General features: G+C 48.7%; 1 protein-coding gene across 1 annotated transcript in view; it reads right to left on the bottom strand.

Moving 5' to 3' along the window:
- The window catches only part of farsb (phenylalanyl-tRNA synthetase subunit beta), an 89,574-nt gene extending 71,802 nt beyond the window's left edge, over positions 1–17,772 (bottom strand). The window contains exons 1-4 of the mRNA XM_072474535.1: positions 17,618–17,772; positions 4,031–4,086; positions 3,295–3,449; positions 1,295–1,367 (exon numbers count right to left, since the gene is read on the bottom strand). Coding sequence (XP_072330636.1) covers positions 1,295–1,367; positions 3,295–3,449; positions 4,031–4,086; positions 17,618–17,675 — 342 coding nt within the window. The 5' untranslated portion in view covers positions 17,676–17,772. The remainder of the gene's footprint in view (positions 1–1,294; positions 1,368–3,294; positions 3,450–4,030; positions 4,087–17,617) is intronic.
- Between the last annotated feature and the right edge of the window lie 1,276 nt (positions 17,773–19,048).

Here is a 19,048-nt window from a genome sequence, read left to right as displayed (position 1 = left end):
GACATAGGAGCGGAAGTAAGGCCATTCGGCCCATTGAGTCCACTCCACCATTCAATCATGGCTGATTTCAACTCCATTTACCCGCTCTCTCTCCATAGCCCTTAATAAGACCATAAGACATAGGAGCGGAAGTAAGACAATGTCTTTCAGGACTTGTGGGAGAAAACCGGAGCACCCAGCGGAAACCCACGCAGACACAGGGAGAACGTGCCCCCAAGCCGGGAATCGAACCTGGGACCCTGGGGCTGTGAAGCAACAGTGCTGACCACTGTGCTACCGTGCTGCCCAATAGAGAACTATATAATTTGTCTAAATCTTACTGTTTTTTAGCAGAGAACAACCTGCCAGGTTTTGCCTTCCTGATCCCCATCCAATAACAATTAGTGGAAGTGTAAATGTGCATATTAAATGTTGGAGAAAACAACATCAGGCAGCACCGTAATGTTTACCGTGGTCACATTGACGCACTTATCACAAGAGTTCACACATGTGGGGCAGCACAATAGCACTGTGGCATCACAGCGCCAAGGTCCCAGGTTCGATTCCCGGCTGGGTCACTGTCTGTGCGGAGTCTGCACGTTCTCCCCGTGTCTGCGTGGGTTTCTTCACACTAGTCCCAAAAGACGTGCTGCTAGGTAATTTGGACATTCTGAATTCTCCCTGTGTGTACCGGAACAGGCGTCAGAATGTGGCGACTAGGGGCTTTTCACAGTAACATTACAATGTAAGTCTACTTGTGACAACAAAAATTATAAAAGTATGATAGCTATGAAACTGTAGCCTAGCAACAAATCATGCATAGAGAAAAGTGGATACAGAAGAAAAAAGGTCAAAACAAATGTTTTCTTCAAATGCAAGAATCTGGTACAATAGATTTGCTTGACGTTCTCTCATTTTTGGTACGTCCATTCAAATCCATCCCACTGGTCTGGGAAACACAAATGTCACTAGTTTGGGAAACTCAAATAGCACATGCCTGCAGGAGTTCGGGTCCAGAAATATTGTTTGCAGTGTTTAAGCTGTTTCACTGTGCATTTATATCTGGCTTGGCAGTTCATAGTGCTGACATTAGGTGCATGAAATGTACAAACATTCCATTTTTAAAAACCAACACATAATCTTGGACATAGATTTTTTTTTCAAATAAAGAAGTATTTGTTTCAAGGTTTGGTTTGAAATTTTGGTACAAGCGGCAGGTAGGATCGGGAGGAAAGGTTGTTTTTTAAATTGCTTAAAATCCTATTAATTATGCAACTTTTATATACTTCACTTTACGAGGCAATAAACCTCTTACCTCTTCGGCAATAATTAATTTCTGCATATCTCCATTAGGCGGCCCTACTCTGGTGTACCTTGGAGCTTCAATTCTGTTTGGATCAGATGAAAATTAGACAATGGTCATCACCATATTTCAGAAGCAATCAGTATCTTAAAGTGTCAATGACTTCATGACAAATTGTATATGAGAGCAGTAATTATTCCACAGAACAAAGAAGATTGTAAGCAATAAAACATTAGGGAATGTTGAATAAAAATAGAAAATGTTGGAAATATTCAGCCAGTCAATCAGCGCCTGTGGAGAGAGTGAGTTATCATTTAAGGTTGATGACATTTCATCATTACTGGGAAAAGTTATTGCCCATATATTTCCCATCCCTGAGGGCATTTAAGAGTCAACCACATTGTTGGGTCTGGAGTCACAAATAGGCCAGACTATGTAAGGGCAACAGATTTTGTTCCCTGAGGGACATTCATGAACCAGGTGGGTTGTTAAGACAACTGACAATGGTTTCATGTTTCATGGTCATCACTTGACTTTTAATTCCAGATTTTGTCTTGAATTCAAATTCCACCATCTGCCCTGGCAGGTTTCGAGCCCAGGTTCCCAGAGCATTACCCTGGGACTCTGGATTACTAGTCCAGCAACAATACCACTGTGCCAACGCCTCCCCTAAAACCTAAGATAGTGAAAGGGGGAGAGGTGTCAGGAAAGGACAAAAAGGAAGGTGTGCGTTTGGATGCAAGACCGAAGACATTAAATAAGAGCTGTTGGTGTAAAGCCAAAGGGAGGGGTAATGGAGCAAGTAAAGAAACAAAAGATGTGTATGGAGGAGGTGTGAATGGCAGAATTATCAAAGTCCGAAAGCAAAAACAAAAGAAAACAAGAGAGTGAAACCAAAATGGAAACAAATTTGGGGCAGAAGTTATGATCTGAAATTGCTGAACTCAATGCTGAATCTGGAAGATTGTAAAATGCCTCATTGAAAGATAGAGTGCTGTTAGGGTAGAGGGGTCAATTACTAGGGGGCATAGGTTTAAGGTACAAGGGGCGATGTACGAGGCAGGTTTTTTTACACAGAGGGTAGTGAGTGCCTGGAACTCGCCGCTGGAGGAAGTGGTGGAAGCAGGGACGATAGTGACGTTTAAGGGGCATCTTGACAAATACATGAATAGGATGGGAATAGAGGGATACGGACCCCGGATGTGTAGAAGCATGGTCGGAGCAGGCTTGGAGGGCCGGAGGGCCTGTTCCTGTGCTGTACTTTTCTTTGTTCCCTAAGCGAACATTGAACTTCAATAGAACACTGCAAGAGGCATTAGAGTAACGTGGAGTATCAAATAGCCATGGAAAGGTGGTGGAGAAAGGGAAGAGAATGCTGGAGGCGATTGAGGTGTGGACAGGGTGGCATGGAGGGAACAGTCTTCTTTTGGAACACTGAAAGAGAATGGGGAGATGTGTTTGGTGGTGGCGTCACTCTTGAGGTGGTAGAAATTGCAGATGAAAATAACGGGTTGGAAGATGAGGACAAAGTGAACGCCAGCATGATTCTAGGAGAGAAGGATAGGGAGGTCAACAGCGTAAATGTGGGAAATGAGACAGATTAGTTTGATGATCCTTTCTCTGTGTAGGTTTTGGATTTAGTCTCCTTTTTCTGATGCTTTTACTTTCAGACAGTAGCTGTTCAACATTCTGCTATTTACACCTCCTCTAATCACATCTTCTGTCTTTACTTGTCCCATTACTACTTCCTTTGGACTTGAATCAACTCTTGACATTTAATCTCTCCTGTCTTCGACCTTATCTCAGACCTTTGTTGTTGTCCTTTTTCTACCCTCCCCTTTACACATGTTTAAAATCTATTACATCTCTAACTTTTGCCGCTTATGATGAAAGGTCACCGACTTGAAACGTTAACTCTGTTTCTCTCTCCACACCTAATGAGGATTTCTAGCAATTTATGTTATTATTTCCCAGCAGCCACAGTGTTTTGCTTTCGCATCACAAAATATTACCTGTCCTTGAAGACCTGCAATCCACGGACCAATCCTTCCAGGCATAAAAGGTCATAGCGGTTGGCAGGAACATCGATTTTATACAGTACCACATCAGATGCACCTTCTGCTTTTCCATCTCCCTGTTCTCGACTTATAATGTCCTTTTCAGATGTCTGCAACCAAAGAACCAAGTATACAACAGCTGCAAAATATTCGTTTTGAATTGAAAAGAGCATCCTGCAGCATCCACCTCCCACCAACCTGAGGTTGTGAAAGGCATTAGATATTTGTGATATCAATCAGCAAAGTGCCAGTTTTGACCCCACAGCTGTGTCATCAGCTGATCTCAGCCAGTGTGCAGTAGGGAATCCAAACTAGGCTTCAGCAGATCCAAGCTCTGGTTAGTGAATGTGTGGGGATTAAAAACAGCCCGGAGCCATCCTCCCTATCAGTATTCACTGACTCCAAATGGAAAATGTACATGCATTAGGTTAGGTTCAGGTATGGCGCTTCATATGATTGAGTAGCCTAAACTCATACATGAAGAATGGTTATTACACAAAGAAGTGGAAGACAGAGAGGACTGTACCCCAACGACAATGAGCACCTGGAGGAGAAGGGGAAAAAAATCCTCCTTTCCGTTAGTGCACCATACATTCCCGGACCATACACAAACGCAAATTTGGCAACAATGTACTACATTTACCAAACATATGATATGTGACATTTAGCTAGCTGTAATAAGATACTGTACCACTTCATCCAATTCCAGACCAAATTCAAAACATAGTTCATCAAATTCTTCATCAGCTGTAAAAGAAAATAAACAGGTTCGGTTTTGTAGAAAGTAAGGACTACATAGAAATTCTGAAACAACGACCAGATAATTTGACAAAGTTAAGAGGAAATATTTGCAAATTACATTATCCCTATCCTAAACATCCAGTTCCCCTCGCCCCAAATAAAACAGTACTTACAATGGTTAAATGCCTATGTGTGTAGACTTCCGGTGGCGGCAATGAGTGAGTGAGCCGCACATTCGGGGGCTTTCACTCCGGCGGGATTTGTGGACCTGGTTCCCCGGTTTTGCGAGGCTGTGAAAGGACTGCCACGGGGGCTAAGGAGCGAGCAGAGCTGCATGGAACTGCGGGAGAGCAGAAAGCAGCGCAAACGGGAGAGGAAGGGACAAAGGCAAGGTGCAGGGGAAGCTGACCCGGGAGCAAAGATGGCGGACCTGCGGACCCGGCGATCCAGCAGGCGCTGGAAAACATGCCGCAGGTAATAAAGAGCAGTTTTGAGTCGTTGAAACAGGATAACTTGGACCCACTTCAGAAGGCAGTGGATCAGCTGAACCAGAGACTCCACGTTACTCTAATGCCTCTTGCAGTGTTCTATTGAAGTTTAATGTTCGCTTAGGGAACAAAGAACAAAGAAAAGTACAGCACAGGAACAGGCCCTTCGGCCCTCCAAGCCTGCTCCGACCATGCTTCTACACTTCCTGGGTCCGTATCCCTCTATTCCCATCCTATTCATGTATTTGTCAAGATGCACCTTAAACGTCACTATCGTCCCTGCTTCCACCACTTCCTCCAGCAGCGAATTCCAGGCACTCACTACCCTCTGTGTAAAAAAACCTGCCCCGAATATCTCCCCTAAACCTTGCCCCTTGTACCTTAAACCTATGCCCCCTAGTAATTGACCCCTCTACCCTAACAGCACTCTTATCTTTCGATGAGGCATTTTACAATCTTCCAGACTCAGCATTGAGTTCAGCAATTTCAGATCATAACTTCTGCCCCAAATTTGTTTCCATTTTGGTTTCATCTGTTTTCTTTTGTTTTTGCTTTCAGACTTTGATAATTCTGCCATTCACACCTCCTCCATACACATCTTGGGCTAGAAGTCGACGGGTTGAGGGAGAGACAGAGAAGACTGCTGGACAGAGTACAGGAGCTGGAAAATAGAGCCCGTAGACAAAATCTGAGGATCATCGGCCTCCCGGAGGGAGCTGATGCCACAGCGTTCGTGGCGGACCTGTTGATGCAGCTGATGGGGGCTGAAGCCTGTCCGCGACCGCCGGAGCTGGAGGGGGCACACAAAGTACAGGCGAGACAGGTGCGTCCGGGGGGTCCCCCCCGTCCGATGGTGATTTAGTTCCACACGTTTGTGGAGAAGGAGTGGGTGCTGCAGTGGGCAAAGAGCTCTAAGAGCAGCACGTGGAATAACAGTGTCCTTCGCATTTACCAGGACCTAAGCCAGGAGGTGGCCAGGCGGTGAGCAGCCTTTAAACAAGTTAAGGAGGTGTTGTTCAAAAAGCACGTGAAGTTTGGTCTGCTCTTCCCGGCCCGTCTTTGGGTTATGCATCAGGGTCAACACCACTACTTCTCCGAGCCCGAAGAAGCAATGGACTTTGTGAGGGATCAGGGGCTAGTCTCGAAAAAAGGATCCACGGACGCAAACTAGGGTCTGAGAATTACTGGTTGAAGGGACGCCTTCTGTGTCTGGACTGCAGGTCGACTGTTTACTGCTTTAAAGGCACCTTGTGATGTATTTATTGTGGACAGTTTTTGCCTGTGGGGGATGTCGGGAATGGTCTTTTTCCTTTTTTTTCTTTTGTTTTTTTTTCTCTCCTTTTTTTTTCTTCTGTTGTGGTGGGTACCTTTTGTTGGGCTCTCTGAGTGCGCTGGAGCCTGTATTGTAACAAAAGGGTGGCCAGTCAGCAATGGGGATTAAAGATGTTGGTTGGGGGCTTTTGTTTCATTTATGTCTATGGTTTTTATGTTTGTTTCGGATGGGGGATGTACGGGCACTGGGTTATTGCGGTGTTATATAATTTATTTTATTTATTTTTTGGTGCTCAGAAAGGGACGTGAGTTAACACGTTTCTGTGTACACAGCTGGAACTGTGTTGTACCTGGAGCAGCCTCACGTTGCTGTTTGATGTTTACATCTTGTTTGATCTTTCCCATCTTAGTGAGACTGCTCCAGTGGGTTAGAGTGGGGGTTGGTGTGCTGGGGAGTGGGGAGATGAGGTCAGGGAAACAATGGAAGTGAGACAAGGGGGCGCCGGAGCGATGAGTCACCAGGCTAGCAGATTGGCTAGTCAAGGGAGTTAGGTGGGGGAGGGGGGAGAAGACAGCCAGTGAATGGCAGGGGTGGGGTTATCGGGGGATGTTACTGGGGGGGGGGGGGGGGGGGGGGGGGGGGGGGAGGAGGAGAGTTATTTTGCTGACGTGGGGGGGGGGGGGGGGGAGAGATCTGAAGTAGGTAATGGAAAGGACGTCGGGGGTGGAGGCAGCCAAGAGGCGTGCCAGGAATGGCACGGCGCATGGGCTGGGCCCAAGAAAGGTTATGGCTGACCGGCGGGGGGTGCGCTCCCCAACCGGGCTGATCACCTGGAATGTCAAGGGACTAAATTGGCCAGTTAAACGGGCATGTGTGTATGCGCATTTGCGGGCTCTAAAGGCGGACGTAATTATGTTGCAGGAGACACATCTGAAAGTGTCTGACCAGACTAGGCTAAGGAAGGGCTGGATGAGCCAGGTCTTCCACTTGGACTTGGATTCTAAGTCCAGGGGAGTAGCAATTATGATCAGTAAGCGGGTTCAATTTGAGGCGGAGGGCGTAGTCGCAGACGGCGGGGGCAGATTCCTTATGGTAAGGGGCAAGCTGGAGTGGAGAAGAGTGGTGCTGGTGAACATATATGCGCCGAACTGGGACAACGCTGACTTTATCAAAAGAGTGCTGGGGAAGACCCCGGACCTAGACTCACGTAAGTTGATAATGGGGGGGGGGGGGGGGGGGCTTTAATACGGTCCTTGACCCGGGGCTGGACCGGTCATGTCCCAGAACGGGCAGACTCCCAGCAATGGCAAGGGAGCTGAAAGGGTTCATGGAGCAAATGGGGGCTGTGGACCCATGGAGAGCCAGACAGCCGACGGGGAGGGGCTACTCGTTTTATTCACATGTTCATAAAGTATATTCTAGGATTGATTTTTTTTATCGTGAGCAGGGACTGTGTAGGGGAGGTAAAGATTACGGAATACTCGGCAATCACTATCTCGGACCATGCCCCTCACTGGGTGGACCTGCAGGTCGGTGGGGGGGAATTACCAACGCTCGCAATGGAGGTTAGATGTAGGATTGTTGTCGGAGGAGGGGATATGTGAGAGACTTCGGAAGTGTATGCAAAATTACTTGCAAGTGAATGATACGGGGGAGGTTTCAGCAGCGCCCCTGTGGGAGGCGCTGAAGGCAGTAGTGAGGGGGGAGCTGATCTCAATTCGGGCTCACAGGGTCAGGGCGGACAGAGCAGAAATGGACAGATTGGTTAGGGAAATTCACCGGATAGACGAGGAGCATGCGGGGTCCCCGGGGGAGGACCTACTCAGGGAGAGACGGAGATTGCAGGCAGAACTGGGGGTGCTATCCACGAGTAGGGCCGTGGAACAACTTAGGAAGGCGAGGGGAGTGGTGAATGAGCATGGGGAGAAGGCCAGTAGATTGCTAGCACAGCAACTCAGGAAGAGGGAGGTGGCCAGGGAAATAAGTAGAGTGGTTGATGGGGAGGGGAGCAGAGTGGAGGACCCGGCAGGACTGAATAAGGTATTTCGGGACTTCTATAGTAAGCTGTACACTTCAAAACCCCCAGAAGAGCCGGAGGAGAATATGTTCCTGGATGGACTAACCTTCCCCAAAAGTAGGCAGGGGATTTGTGGACGGGCTGGGGGCCCCGATTAGAGCGGAGGAGGTATTGGGGGGCCTAAAAGCCATGCATTCGGGGGAAACCCCGGGACCATATGGATACACAGTAGAGTTTTACAAGACGTGCTAGGAGATAGTGGGACCGGTCCTGACAAGGGTTTTTAATGACGCAAGGGACAGAGGGACCCTGCCACCGACGATGTTGCAAGCCACCATCTCGCTGATACTGTAGGACAAGGACCGGGAATCCTGCGGGTCATACAGGCCAATCTCCCTGATCAATGTGGATGTCAGGTTCCTGGCGATTAGAATGGAGGACTGCGTACCGGAGGTGATTGGGGACGATCAGACAGGGTTTGTGAAAGGCAGGCAGCTGACAGCTAGCTTGAGAAGATTGCTTAATGTGATCATGATGCCCCCGACGGGCAAGGAGGTGGAGGTAGTGGTGGCCATGGACGCTGAGAAGGCCTTCGACCGGGTGGAGTGGGGCTATTTGTGGGAGGTGCTTGGACGGTTTGGGTTCTGGGAGGGACCGGTTAACTGGGTCAGACTATTGTACCAGGCCCCAAAAGCTAGCGTTAGGACGAACAGGATAATGTCAGATTATTTCAGACTACACCGCGGGACCAGGCAGGGGTGCCCACTCTCTCCGTTGCTGTTCGCGCTGGCCATAGAGCCGTTGGCGATGGCATTGAGCGCTGCGAAGGGGTGGAAGTGAATGACAAGGGGGGTGGGGGGTGGAACATAGGGTCTCTCTCTATGCGGACGACCTGCTCCTGTACGTGCCGGGATGGAAAATGTACTGGAAACAATGAGGAAGTTCGGCCTGTTTTCAGGGTACAAATGAAATATGGCCAAGAGTGAGATGTTTGTAGTGCAGGCAAGGGGCCAGGAGAATAGGCGGAAGGAGCTGCCATTTAGGCTAGTGGAGGACAGTTTCCGGTACTTGGGGATACAGGTGGCATGAGACTGGGGCAGGTTGCATAAGTTAAATTTGACTAGTGTGGTGGAACAAATGAAGAGGGAGTTTTGGAGATGGGATGCACTCCCGCTGTCACTGGCGGGGAGGGTGCAGACTGTAAAGATGACAATCCTCCCTAGATTTCTGTTTATCTTCCAATGCCTCCCGATCTTTATCCCACGGTCCTTCTTCAAAAGGACTGGCAAAATCATCATGAGCTTTGTCTGGTCGGGAAAATCCCCGTGGGTGAAGAAGGCGATGCTTGAAAGGAGCCGCAGCGAGGGGGGACTGGCATTGCCGAGTCTGATCAACTACTACTGGGCGGCTAACATAGCCATGATAAGGAAGTGGGTACGGGGTCTATCTGGGAGCGAGTGGAGGCGGCTTCGTGCAGGGGCACCAGTTTGGCAGCCCTAGTCACGGCTCCCCTACTGCTGTCGCCGGCCAGGTACTCCACCAGCCCGGTAGTGGGGGCGGCCCTGCGGATATGGGGCCAGTGGAGGAGGCATGGGGGGGGGGGGGGGGGGGTGCGTCTGTCTGGGCTCCAATATGTGATAACCATCGATTCGCCCCCAGGAACATGGATGGAGGGTTTCGAACATGGCGGCGGGTGGGGGTGGGGATGGTGGGAGAAATGTTCCTGGAGGGGAACTTTGCGGGTTTGAGGGAGTTGGAGAAGAAAGCTGGGCTGGTAAGGGGAAATGACTTTAGGTACTTACAGGTGCGGGACTTTGTACGCAGACATGTCCCATCCTTCCCACGCCTCCCGCCAATAGGGATCCAGGACAGAATAGTCTCTAGAGGAGAAGGAGGAGAGGGTAGAGTCTCGGATATCTACAAGGTGCTCATGAAGGGGGAAGAGTCCCAGACGGAGGAACTGAAACTCAAATGGGAGGAGGAGTTTGGCGGGGAGATGGAGGATGGGCTGTGGGCGGAAGCTCGGAGTAGGGTAAACTCAACCGCAACACGTGCCAGGCTCGGCCTGATTCAATTTAAGGTCGTTCACCGGGCCCACATGACGGTAGCTCGGAAGAGCAAATTCTTTGGGGTAGAGGACAAGCGCGCTAGATGCGCGGGAGGACCAGCGAACCACGTTCACATGTTTTGGGCATGTCCTAAGCTTAGGGGGTACTGGGAGGGATTTGCGGGGGTCATGTCCCGGGTGCTGCAAACAAGGGTGGTGATGAGTCCAGGGGTGGCAATTTTCGGGGTTTCGGAAGAACCGGGAGCCCAGGGGGAGAAAGAGGCAGATGTTCTGGCCTTTGCTGCCCTGATAGCCCGGCGGCGAATACTGCTGGCATGGAGGTACTCAAAACCCCCAGAGACCGAACTATGGCTTTCGGACATGTCAAGTTTCCTGGGTATGGAAAAAATTAAGTTCGCCTTGAGGGGATCTGTACTGGGGTTCGCCCGAAGGTGGCAACCATGCATCGTCTTCTTCGCGGGAGAGGGAACGTCAGCGGGTGGGGGGGGGGGGGGGAAGAGATTAGAGTAGAGTAGGAGGGATAAATAGGCGGGTAGTGTCTAGGGGAGAGGAGCGGGCATGTGCAGTATGGTTTGATTGAAGTATTGGTTTTATATTGATGTTTGCACATTTCTGTTATCTGTAACTGTTTACAATGCCAAAAGATACCTCAATAAAATGCCTGTGTGTGTAAACAAAAAAAAACTCGTTATCTAAACACCAACTTGAAATGTGAATTTCAAATGGAAATGTAAGATACACAATTGACAACTCTCTTGGAGAACAAAATACATTGTTACAAGGATTAACATTCAATCAATGTGTAGCTAATGTTGATCTTTGGGATATGCTGGGGTCGATACAAAGCTGTTTCAGAGCACTGCACCTTTTTATAAGAGTACAGAACGGGTACAGAAATGGACCTTAATCCACCAGATTGCCAGGATTCAGGCTTGTGAGGGAATCCAAAACTGCTGCCTGCCATTCTGGGCTCTGCTATTGGTGCACAACAATTCCCAGCATGCCCATGTGTTCAAACACAAGCGCAGAGAGCAGCGAGGGGACAAGCTGCGCATGCTCAGCTTCAGTTTCCCCACACGGGGCTGGCTCGAAGTACTCTTTTCCTGGAGATTTCAAGATCAGAGCCTCACTCTCATCGCATTTGGTTCTGATGGTGATCAGAGAGCATCAGCCTCCAAGGCCGTGCCTCAGAAGGGTCCTGGCCAAACTTGCCAATAAATAGGTCCAGGCAGCGGGCACCCAAGGGGATCATCCAACCCGACTGTCTGCCCCTTTACCACGCCTATATTCACGGCCAGGTGAGCATGCGGTGTCCACGGGCACCATTGAGGCCTTCCATGCCAGGTGGGTGCCGCAGGCTCTGGAGTGCTTTATCAACCCTTTTAATCACATTTTGGTTTCATGCTTTAGGTTTCATTTGCCAATATTTTTGGTTTAAGATAGTATCCCTTTAAGGGGCTGCCCCTTTCACTTTGTCCTTCAGTTTGTTTAATTGTTTATTATCAAAACAGTTGGATGCTGAAGGGCTCAGTCATCCTGGGACAGAAGTGGGCCTGCATGGTACGAAAGCCAACCACAAGGCAGGGGCGTTTAGGTAGGGAAATATAAGTCCATGTGACAAGAGGAGTCTGGAGCCAAAGAAATAACAGAAGGTTGGCAGCTCCATGCAAGTGAAGTGCGTGATTATCCCTCAGCAGCTAAGACATAGGAGCAGAAGTTGCTCAGTAGAACTGGGGAGGTTGAGGCTCAGAGAAGCTGAGCAGTTTTGTGCTGGACCATGCCTGCGTTTAGTCGCAGGAGTGTAGCCTGCAAACACAGTGGAACAGTCTCAAACGTAGGTTGGCTCAGCTGGAAAAGGTTGGAACCTGGAGCAGCTCTGGAATAGTGTGCCTTTTGGTGAAGATTGAACCCATGGATCTCAGGTGGAGTAGAGCTCCTGTCCACTGAGGATCAGAGAAGCTCGATGGAAGAGGAGTTGAAATTCCTCAAGAGGAAGACAGTTTTAAAGAATTTTGGTGACTCACACTCATCACTAACATCTGAGTAGGTTGTTGACAAATTCAGGGGATCCACCTTGGCTGCATCTGCCATTTAATTCTGGATATTAGAATACAAGATGGATAGCATTGACTGTTTGCTTTGTTGGCTTTTGCATATTAAAATTTCTTCAGTTTGTTTCAAACTGTAGAATCCTTAGCAGGTAACGGGGATTTCAAATGTTGTCTTCTTCAAACAAAAAGCTACTAGCCTCTAACCTGATCGTAACATGTCATTTTAGATTATTCAAAAATCTATGGCTTCTCAGAAGCTAATAAGTATTTTTGTGAATCTTCTCTGGAACTTTCCTTCCATATTGGGATAGCTTACAGTAATTTACAAAAGTGTTTCTGATGATATCTTTAAAAGATTATCGGACAGCACGGTGGCGGAGTGGTTAGCACTGCTGTCTCACGGCGCCGAGGTCCCAGGTTCGATCTGGCTCTGGGTCACTGTCCGTGTGGAGTTTGCACATTCTCCCAGTGTTTGTGTGGGTTTCGCCCCCACAACCCAAAGATGTGCAGGGTAGGTGGATTGGCCACGCTAAATTGCCCCTTAATTGGAAAAAATGAATTGGGTACTCGAAAAAAAAATTTAAATAAAAAATAAAAATAAAAGATTATAACAGCAGAACCACAGACCTGCATTACTAAATAGAAAGGACCAATATTTTCATGAAACATAAATGTAATTTTATGATTCACTTTCAATTGTCTGTCCGATTTTGGAAACGGAACAAAACAATGCAAAGTTCTTTCCATGTCCAGAAAAAAAGGTTTACCCAGCACTTTTTCCATTAACTTTCCTGGGGAAAACAGTAGAATAATTTTATACCATTAAAATGTTTTGTTTCCAGTTCTCTCCCCCCTCCCCGAAGACACAAGCATATTTTTGCTGTGCAGGCACAAACTGCAGTATGGTACTTCACTCAGACTGGGAGCTCTTCAATTTCAATCCAGCTCGTGGGTTTCGTTGCGCTGTATGATTGGGGTTTACACCAGAGGCTGATTTTGTCCTCACCCAAAGTCTACACAAGAGCAGTTCCCAACAGGGTCACCAGACAATCAGAAGATTGCTGCCCTGCCTGAAATCAGCAAAGACCAGGAATAGGAATTGGAACCGGTTAAGTATTTATTACACAAGTGATACCTTTGACGAGGCTAGCTTTTCTACTTTTAAAAGTAAATATATGATGCAGCCTAGCATCTGATGGATTGGGAATGTGCAATATTAATAAATGGGTAAGAAAGATCAGATTTGAGAGATGGCTATGTACAACATGTGGCAACTACTTCAGCAAACAATTTGTTTATTCCCAGTATGGTGGGGGAGGATATATATTAATAAGAACATGAACTTAGGAGCAGAATAAAGTGAACGTGGAGAGGATGTTTCCACAAGTTGGAGAAACGAGAACCAGAGGATACATCCTCAGACTGAAGATACGATCCTTTAAAACTGGGATGAGGAGGAATTTCTCCAGCCAGATGGTGGTGAATCTGTGGAACTCGTTGAGCAGAAGGCTGTGGAGGCCAAGTCACTGAGTGTCTTTAAGACAGAGATAGATAGGTTCTTGATTAATGTGGGGATCAGGGGTTATGGGGAGAAGGCAGGAGAATGGGGATGAGAAACATATCAGCAATGATTGAATGGCAGAGCAGGCTTGATGGACCGAATGGCCTAATTCTGCTCCTATGTCTTATGGTCTAGGTAGGCCATTCGGCCCAGCAAGTCTGCACTGTCTTTGAATGAGATCATGACTGATCTGATAATATGATCCCCAATTCCACTTTCCCATCTTATCTCCATAACCCTTGGTTCCCTTAGAATCATAGAATCCCCAGTGTAGAAGGAGGTCATTTGGCCCGTCAGGTCTGCACTGACCCTTTGAACATCCAGCCCACCCTAATCCTGTAACTCCGAACCTGGACATTAAGGGACATTTTATCATGGCCAATACCTAACCTGCACATCTTTGATGTGGAGATGCCGGCTTTGGACTGGGGTGAGCACAGTAAGAAGTCTTACAACACCAGGTTAAAGTCCAACAGATCTGTTTCGATGTCACTAGCTGTCAGAGCGCTGCTCCTTCCTCAGGTGAATGAAGAGGTATGTTCCAGAAACATATATATAGACAGATTCAAAGATGCCAGACAATGCTTGGAATGCGAGCATTAGCAGGTGATTAAATCTTTACAGATCCAGATTTGGGGTAACCCCAGGTTAAAGAGGTGTGAATTGTGTCAAGCCAGGACAGTTGGTAGGATTTCGCAGGCCAGGTGGTAGGGGATGAATGTAATGCGACATGAATCCCAGGTCCCGGTTGAGGCCAACAGCGAACCCAAGCAGACTACCAATTAACCGGAACAGCAGTCCGAGAGATCTGCGGTGCGGCAACCGAAGAGGAAAGAGTCGAATTGGACCTCTCCAGAAGGCCGATGCCCTAGACTCAACATGTATGCTCAAGCCGCCAGGAGTCACGTCAATGCCAGATTCATCAGTCGCATTCAGAAGACAGCCCGAACATCACCCAAGCACAACGCAATACCATCCGCGCTCTCAAGACCAACCGCAGCATCGTCATCAAACCAGCAGACAAAGGAGGGGCCACTGTCATACTGAACAGAACGGACTACCGCAAAGAAGTATACCGACAACTGAACAACCAAGAACACTACAGACAGTTACCCGCAGATCTGACCAAGGAACACATCCGCCAACTTAACAGACTGATCAAGACCTTGGATCCAGATGTTCAGCGCACCCTACATGCTCTCATCCCACGTACTCCCCGCATTGGAGATCTCTACTGCCTCCCGAAAATACACAAGGCCAGCACACCAGGCCGTCCTATCGTTTCAGGCAATGGGACCATGTGTGAGAACCTCTCTGGCTACATCAAGGGCATCTTGAAACCCATCGTACAAGGTACGCCCAGCTTCTGTCGCGACACGACGGACTTCCTACAGAAACTCAGCACCCATGGACCAGTTGAACCAGGAACATTCCTCGTCACAATGGACGTCTCAACACTCTATACCAGCATCCCCCATGACGACGGCATTGCTGCAACAGCCTCAGTACTCAACACCGACAACTGCTAATCTCCAGACGCAATTCTGCAACTCATCCGCTTCATTCTGGATCACAACGTCTTCACCTTCGACAACAAGTTCTTCATCCAGACACACTGAATAGCCATGGGGACCAAATTCACACCCCAATACGCCAACATCTTCATGCACAAGTTTGAACAAGACCTACTCACCGCACAGGACCTTCAACCGACGTTATACACCAGATACATCGATGACATTTTTTTCCTTTGGACCCACAGCGAAGAATCACTGAAACGACTACACAGTGACATCAATTAGTTCCATGCAACCATCAGACTCACCATGGACTACTCTCCAAAATCAGTTGCATTCTTGGACACACTCGCCTCCATCAAGGACAGTCACCTCAGCACTTCGCTTTACCGCAAACCCACGGATAACCTCACAATGCTCCACTTCTCCAGTTTCCACCCTAAACACATTAAAGAAGCCATCCCCTATGGACAAGCTCTCCGTATACACAGGATCTGCCCAGACGAGGAGGAGCGTAACAGACATCTACAGACGTTGAAAGATTCCTTCATACGAACGGGATATGGCACTCGTCTCATCGATCGACAGTTCCAATGCGCCACAGCAAAAAACCGCACAGACCTCATCAGAAGACAAACATGGGACACAACCGACAGAATACCCTTCGTCGTCCAGTACTTTCCCGGAGCAGAGAAACTACGACATCTTCTTCACAGCCTTCAACACGTCATCGATGAAGATGAACATCTTGCCAAGGTCATCCCCACACCCCCACTACTTGCCTTCAAACAACCGCGCAACCTCAAACAAACCATTGTTTGCAGCAAACTACCCAGCCTTCAGAACAGTGACCACGACACCACACAACCCTGCCATGGCAATCTCTGCAAGACGTGCCAGATCATCGTCATGGATACCACCATTATACGTGAGAACACCACCCATCAGGTACGTGGTACATACACGTGCGACTCGGCCAACGTTGTCTACCTCATACGCTGCAGGAAAGGATGTCCCGAAGCGTGGTACATTGGCGAGACCATGCAGACGCTGCGACAACGAATGAACGGACATTGCGCGACAATCACCAGGCAGGAATGTTCCCTTCCAGTCGGGGAACACTTCAGCAGTCAAGGGCATTCAGCCTCTGATCTCCGGGTAAGCGTTCTCCAAGGCGGCCTTCAGGACACACGACAACGCAGAATCGCCGAGCAGAAGGTTATAGCCAAGTTCCGCACACGAGTGCGGCCTCAACTGGGACCTGGGATTCATGTCGCATTACATTCATCCCCCACCATTATCATTAACATAGAATTTACAGTGCAGAAGGAGGCCATTCGGACCATCGAGTCTGCACCGGCTCCTGGAAAGAGCACCCTACCCAAGGTCAACACCTCCACCCTATCCCCACAACCCAGTAACCCCACCCAACACTAAGGGCAATTTTGGACACTAAGGGCAATTTATCATGGCCAATCCACCTAACCTGCACATCTTTGGACTGTGGTAGGAAACCCACGCATACACGGGGAGGATGTGCAGACTCCGCACAGACAGTGACCCAAGCCGGAATCGAACCTGGGACCCTGGAGCTGTGAAGCAATTGTGCTATCCACAATGCTACCATCTGGCCTGCGAAATCCTGCCAACTGTCCTGGCTTGACACAATTCACACCTCTTTAACCTGGGGTTACCCCATCTCTGGATCTGTAAAGATTTAATCACCTGCTAATGCTCGCATTCCAAGCATTGTCTGGCATCTTTGAATCTGTCTATATATGTTTCTGGAACATACCTCTTCATTCACCTGAGGAAGGAGCAGGCCTCCGAAAGCTAGTGACATCGAAACAAACCTGTTGGACTTTAACCTGGTGTTGTAAGACTTCTTACTGTGCACATCTTTGGACTGTGGGAGGTAACAGGAGCACCCAGAGAAAACCCACGCGGAAACGGGGAGAATGTACAAACTCCAGAGACAGAGTTTGAACCTGGCGCTGTGAAGCAGCAGTGCTAACCATTGTGCCACCATGCCACCCTTACTGATTAAAAGTCACTCTATTTCCCCTCAGTCTGGAACACATGTTAATGACCCAGCCCCCAGTCATAGAATCACACTGCAGGAGGTCGTCATTCGGAACATCAAGTCCGTGCCGACCCTCCGAAAGCGCACCCTGCCCAGGCCCACACCCCACTGTATCTCCAGTAACCCATCTAACCTGTTGGACACTAAGGGGCAATTTATCATGTGCAATCCGGAGGAGCACCGTGCGCTTCCACCTGGCCGCAGCTGCATGATGCAATCAGCGGGATGGAACGCTCCCCAGAACCGGGCTCCGAACAATGAGTGGATCCGAACGCCGGGATACTCCGCGTTCCAAATCCCACGTTCCAAATGCCAGGCTCGGCTTGCACCTCCCCCTCCGGTCCGACCCGCTCTCTCGGTGCCGGTCCCCTCGCCGCTTCCCTTTGTAAAACTCCACTGATCCCGGGCACTCTTTTCCGGCCACCGCCACTACCCGGCAGCCGAGACCATGAATGAATGGAAGGACGGACGGAACTCACTGTACGTTTGACCCAAAGCCCGAAATAACAAATCCTTCTTCACACTGACAGTCGGCATGGCTGAGACCGGCGGACGGGTAGGGTGGGCATGCGCGCAGGGCGCAGCTGCTCACCCGGGGCTGCCCCTCACACTCCTGAACTCTTCCTCTGCAATCTGTCTGCTGTGCAGCCAGCCGTCTTTTCCAACGCATAGTGCACGTGTCGGTTTATTTGTTAAAACCCTCAGGCGGTGTTGGGAATATATTCCGGGAGGAGAGCTGCCCCTTTCCCCACCTCCTGGCGAATGGCGCAGCTACCTACTCGAGTGAAAAAAGTATCAATCCACAGATCGTCAGGACCTCTGAGTGCTAATGGGTTTTCTGAGAGCATTTCCTCCTCTCCCTCCCTCCCTCACAGCTGAGGAAGCTGCTAGGAATATCCGGCTCAGCAGCAAAATAGGAATGTACTCATACCCAATCGTCTTTTAGTCCAGTTATAAAAAAGCTTTTGTCCATGTTGTTCTAAAAGGCTGGAATTCCGGACGGAATGCATTTTGATGAAACTCACAAAATACAATGGTCCCGATAGTGCTCCAATTTTTAAAAAAATCATTCACAGCATGTAGGCTTCATTTTCTAGGGCAGAATTTATTGTTCCTCCCTGATTACCCTTGAGAAGGTGGTGGTGAGCTGCCTTCTTGAACCGCTGCATGTTGTGTAGGTGCAGATGCCGGCGTTGGACTGGGGTGGGCACAGTAAGAAGTCTTACAACACCAGGTTAAAGTCCAACAGATTTGTTTCGAATCATTAGCTTCCGGAGCACAGCTCCTTCATCAGGTGAGTGAAGAGGTGGGTTCCACAACCACACATATAGACACAGTCAATGATGCAAGATGATACTTTCTGTTCTGCATTGTCGCGGGTCCTGAAGGCCGCCTTGGAGAACGCGTACCCGAAGATCAGGCTGAATGCCTTTGACTGCTGAAGTGTTCCCCGACTGGAAGGGAACATTCCTGCCTGACGATTGTCACGCGATGTCCGTTCATCCGTTGTCGCAGCGTGTGCATGGTCTCGCATGGTCGCGTGACAATGCCGAATCGCCGAGCAGAAACTGATAGCCAAGTTCCGCACACAAGAGTATGGCCTCAACTTGGATTCATGTTTCATTACATTCACTCCCACCATCTGGCCTGGGCTTGCAAAGTCCTACCAACTGGCTTGAGAGAATTCACACCTCTTTAACCTGTGATTATCCCTCTCTCCAATCGCTCCGTCTGGACCTGTAAAGATTTAATTGCCTGCAAATACTCGCATTCAAAGTATTGTCTTGCATCATTGACTTTGTCTATATATGTGGTTATGGAACCCACCTCTTCCCTCACCTGATGGAGGAGCTGTGCTCCAAAAGCTAGTGATTCGAAACAAACCTAGTGGACTTTAACCTGGTAAGACT

The sequence above is a fragment of the Scyliorhinus torazame genome, chromosome 14 (genome assembly GCF_047496885.1).
Source record: "Scyliorhinus torazame isolate Kashiwa2021f chromosome 14, sScyTor2.1, whole genome shotgun sequence".
In the NCBI taxonomy this organism is placed as follows: domain Eukaryota; kingdom Metazoa; phylum Chordata; class Chondrichthyes; order Carcharhiniformes; family Scyliorhinidae; genus Scyliorhinus; species Scyliorhinus torazame.
This window is presented reverse-complemented; position numbering and strand designations above follow the sequence as displayed.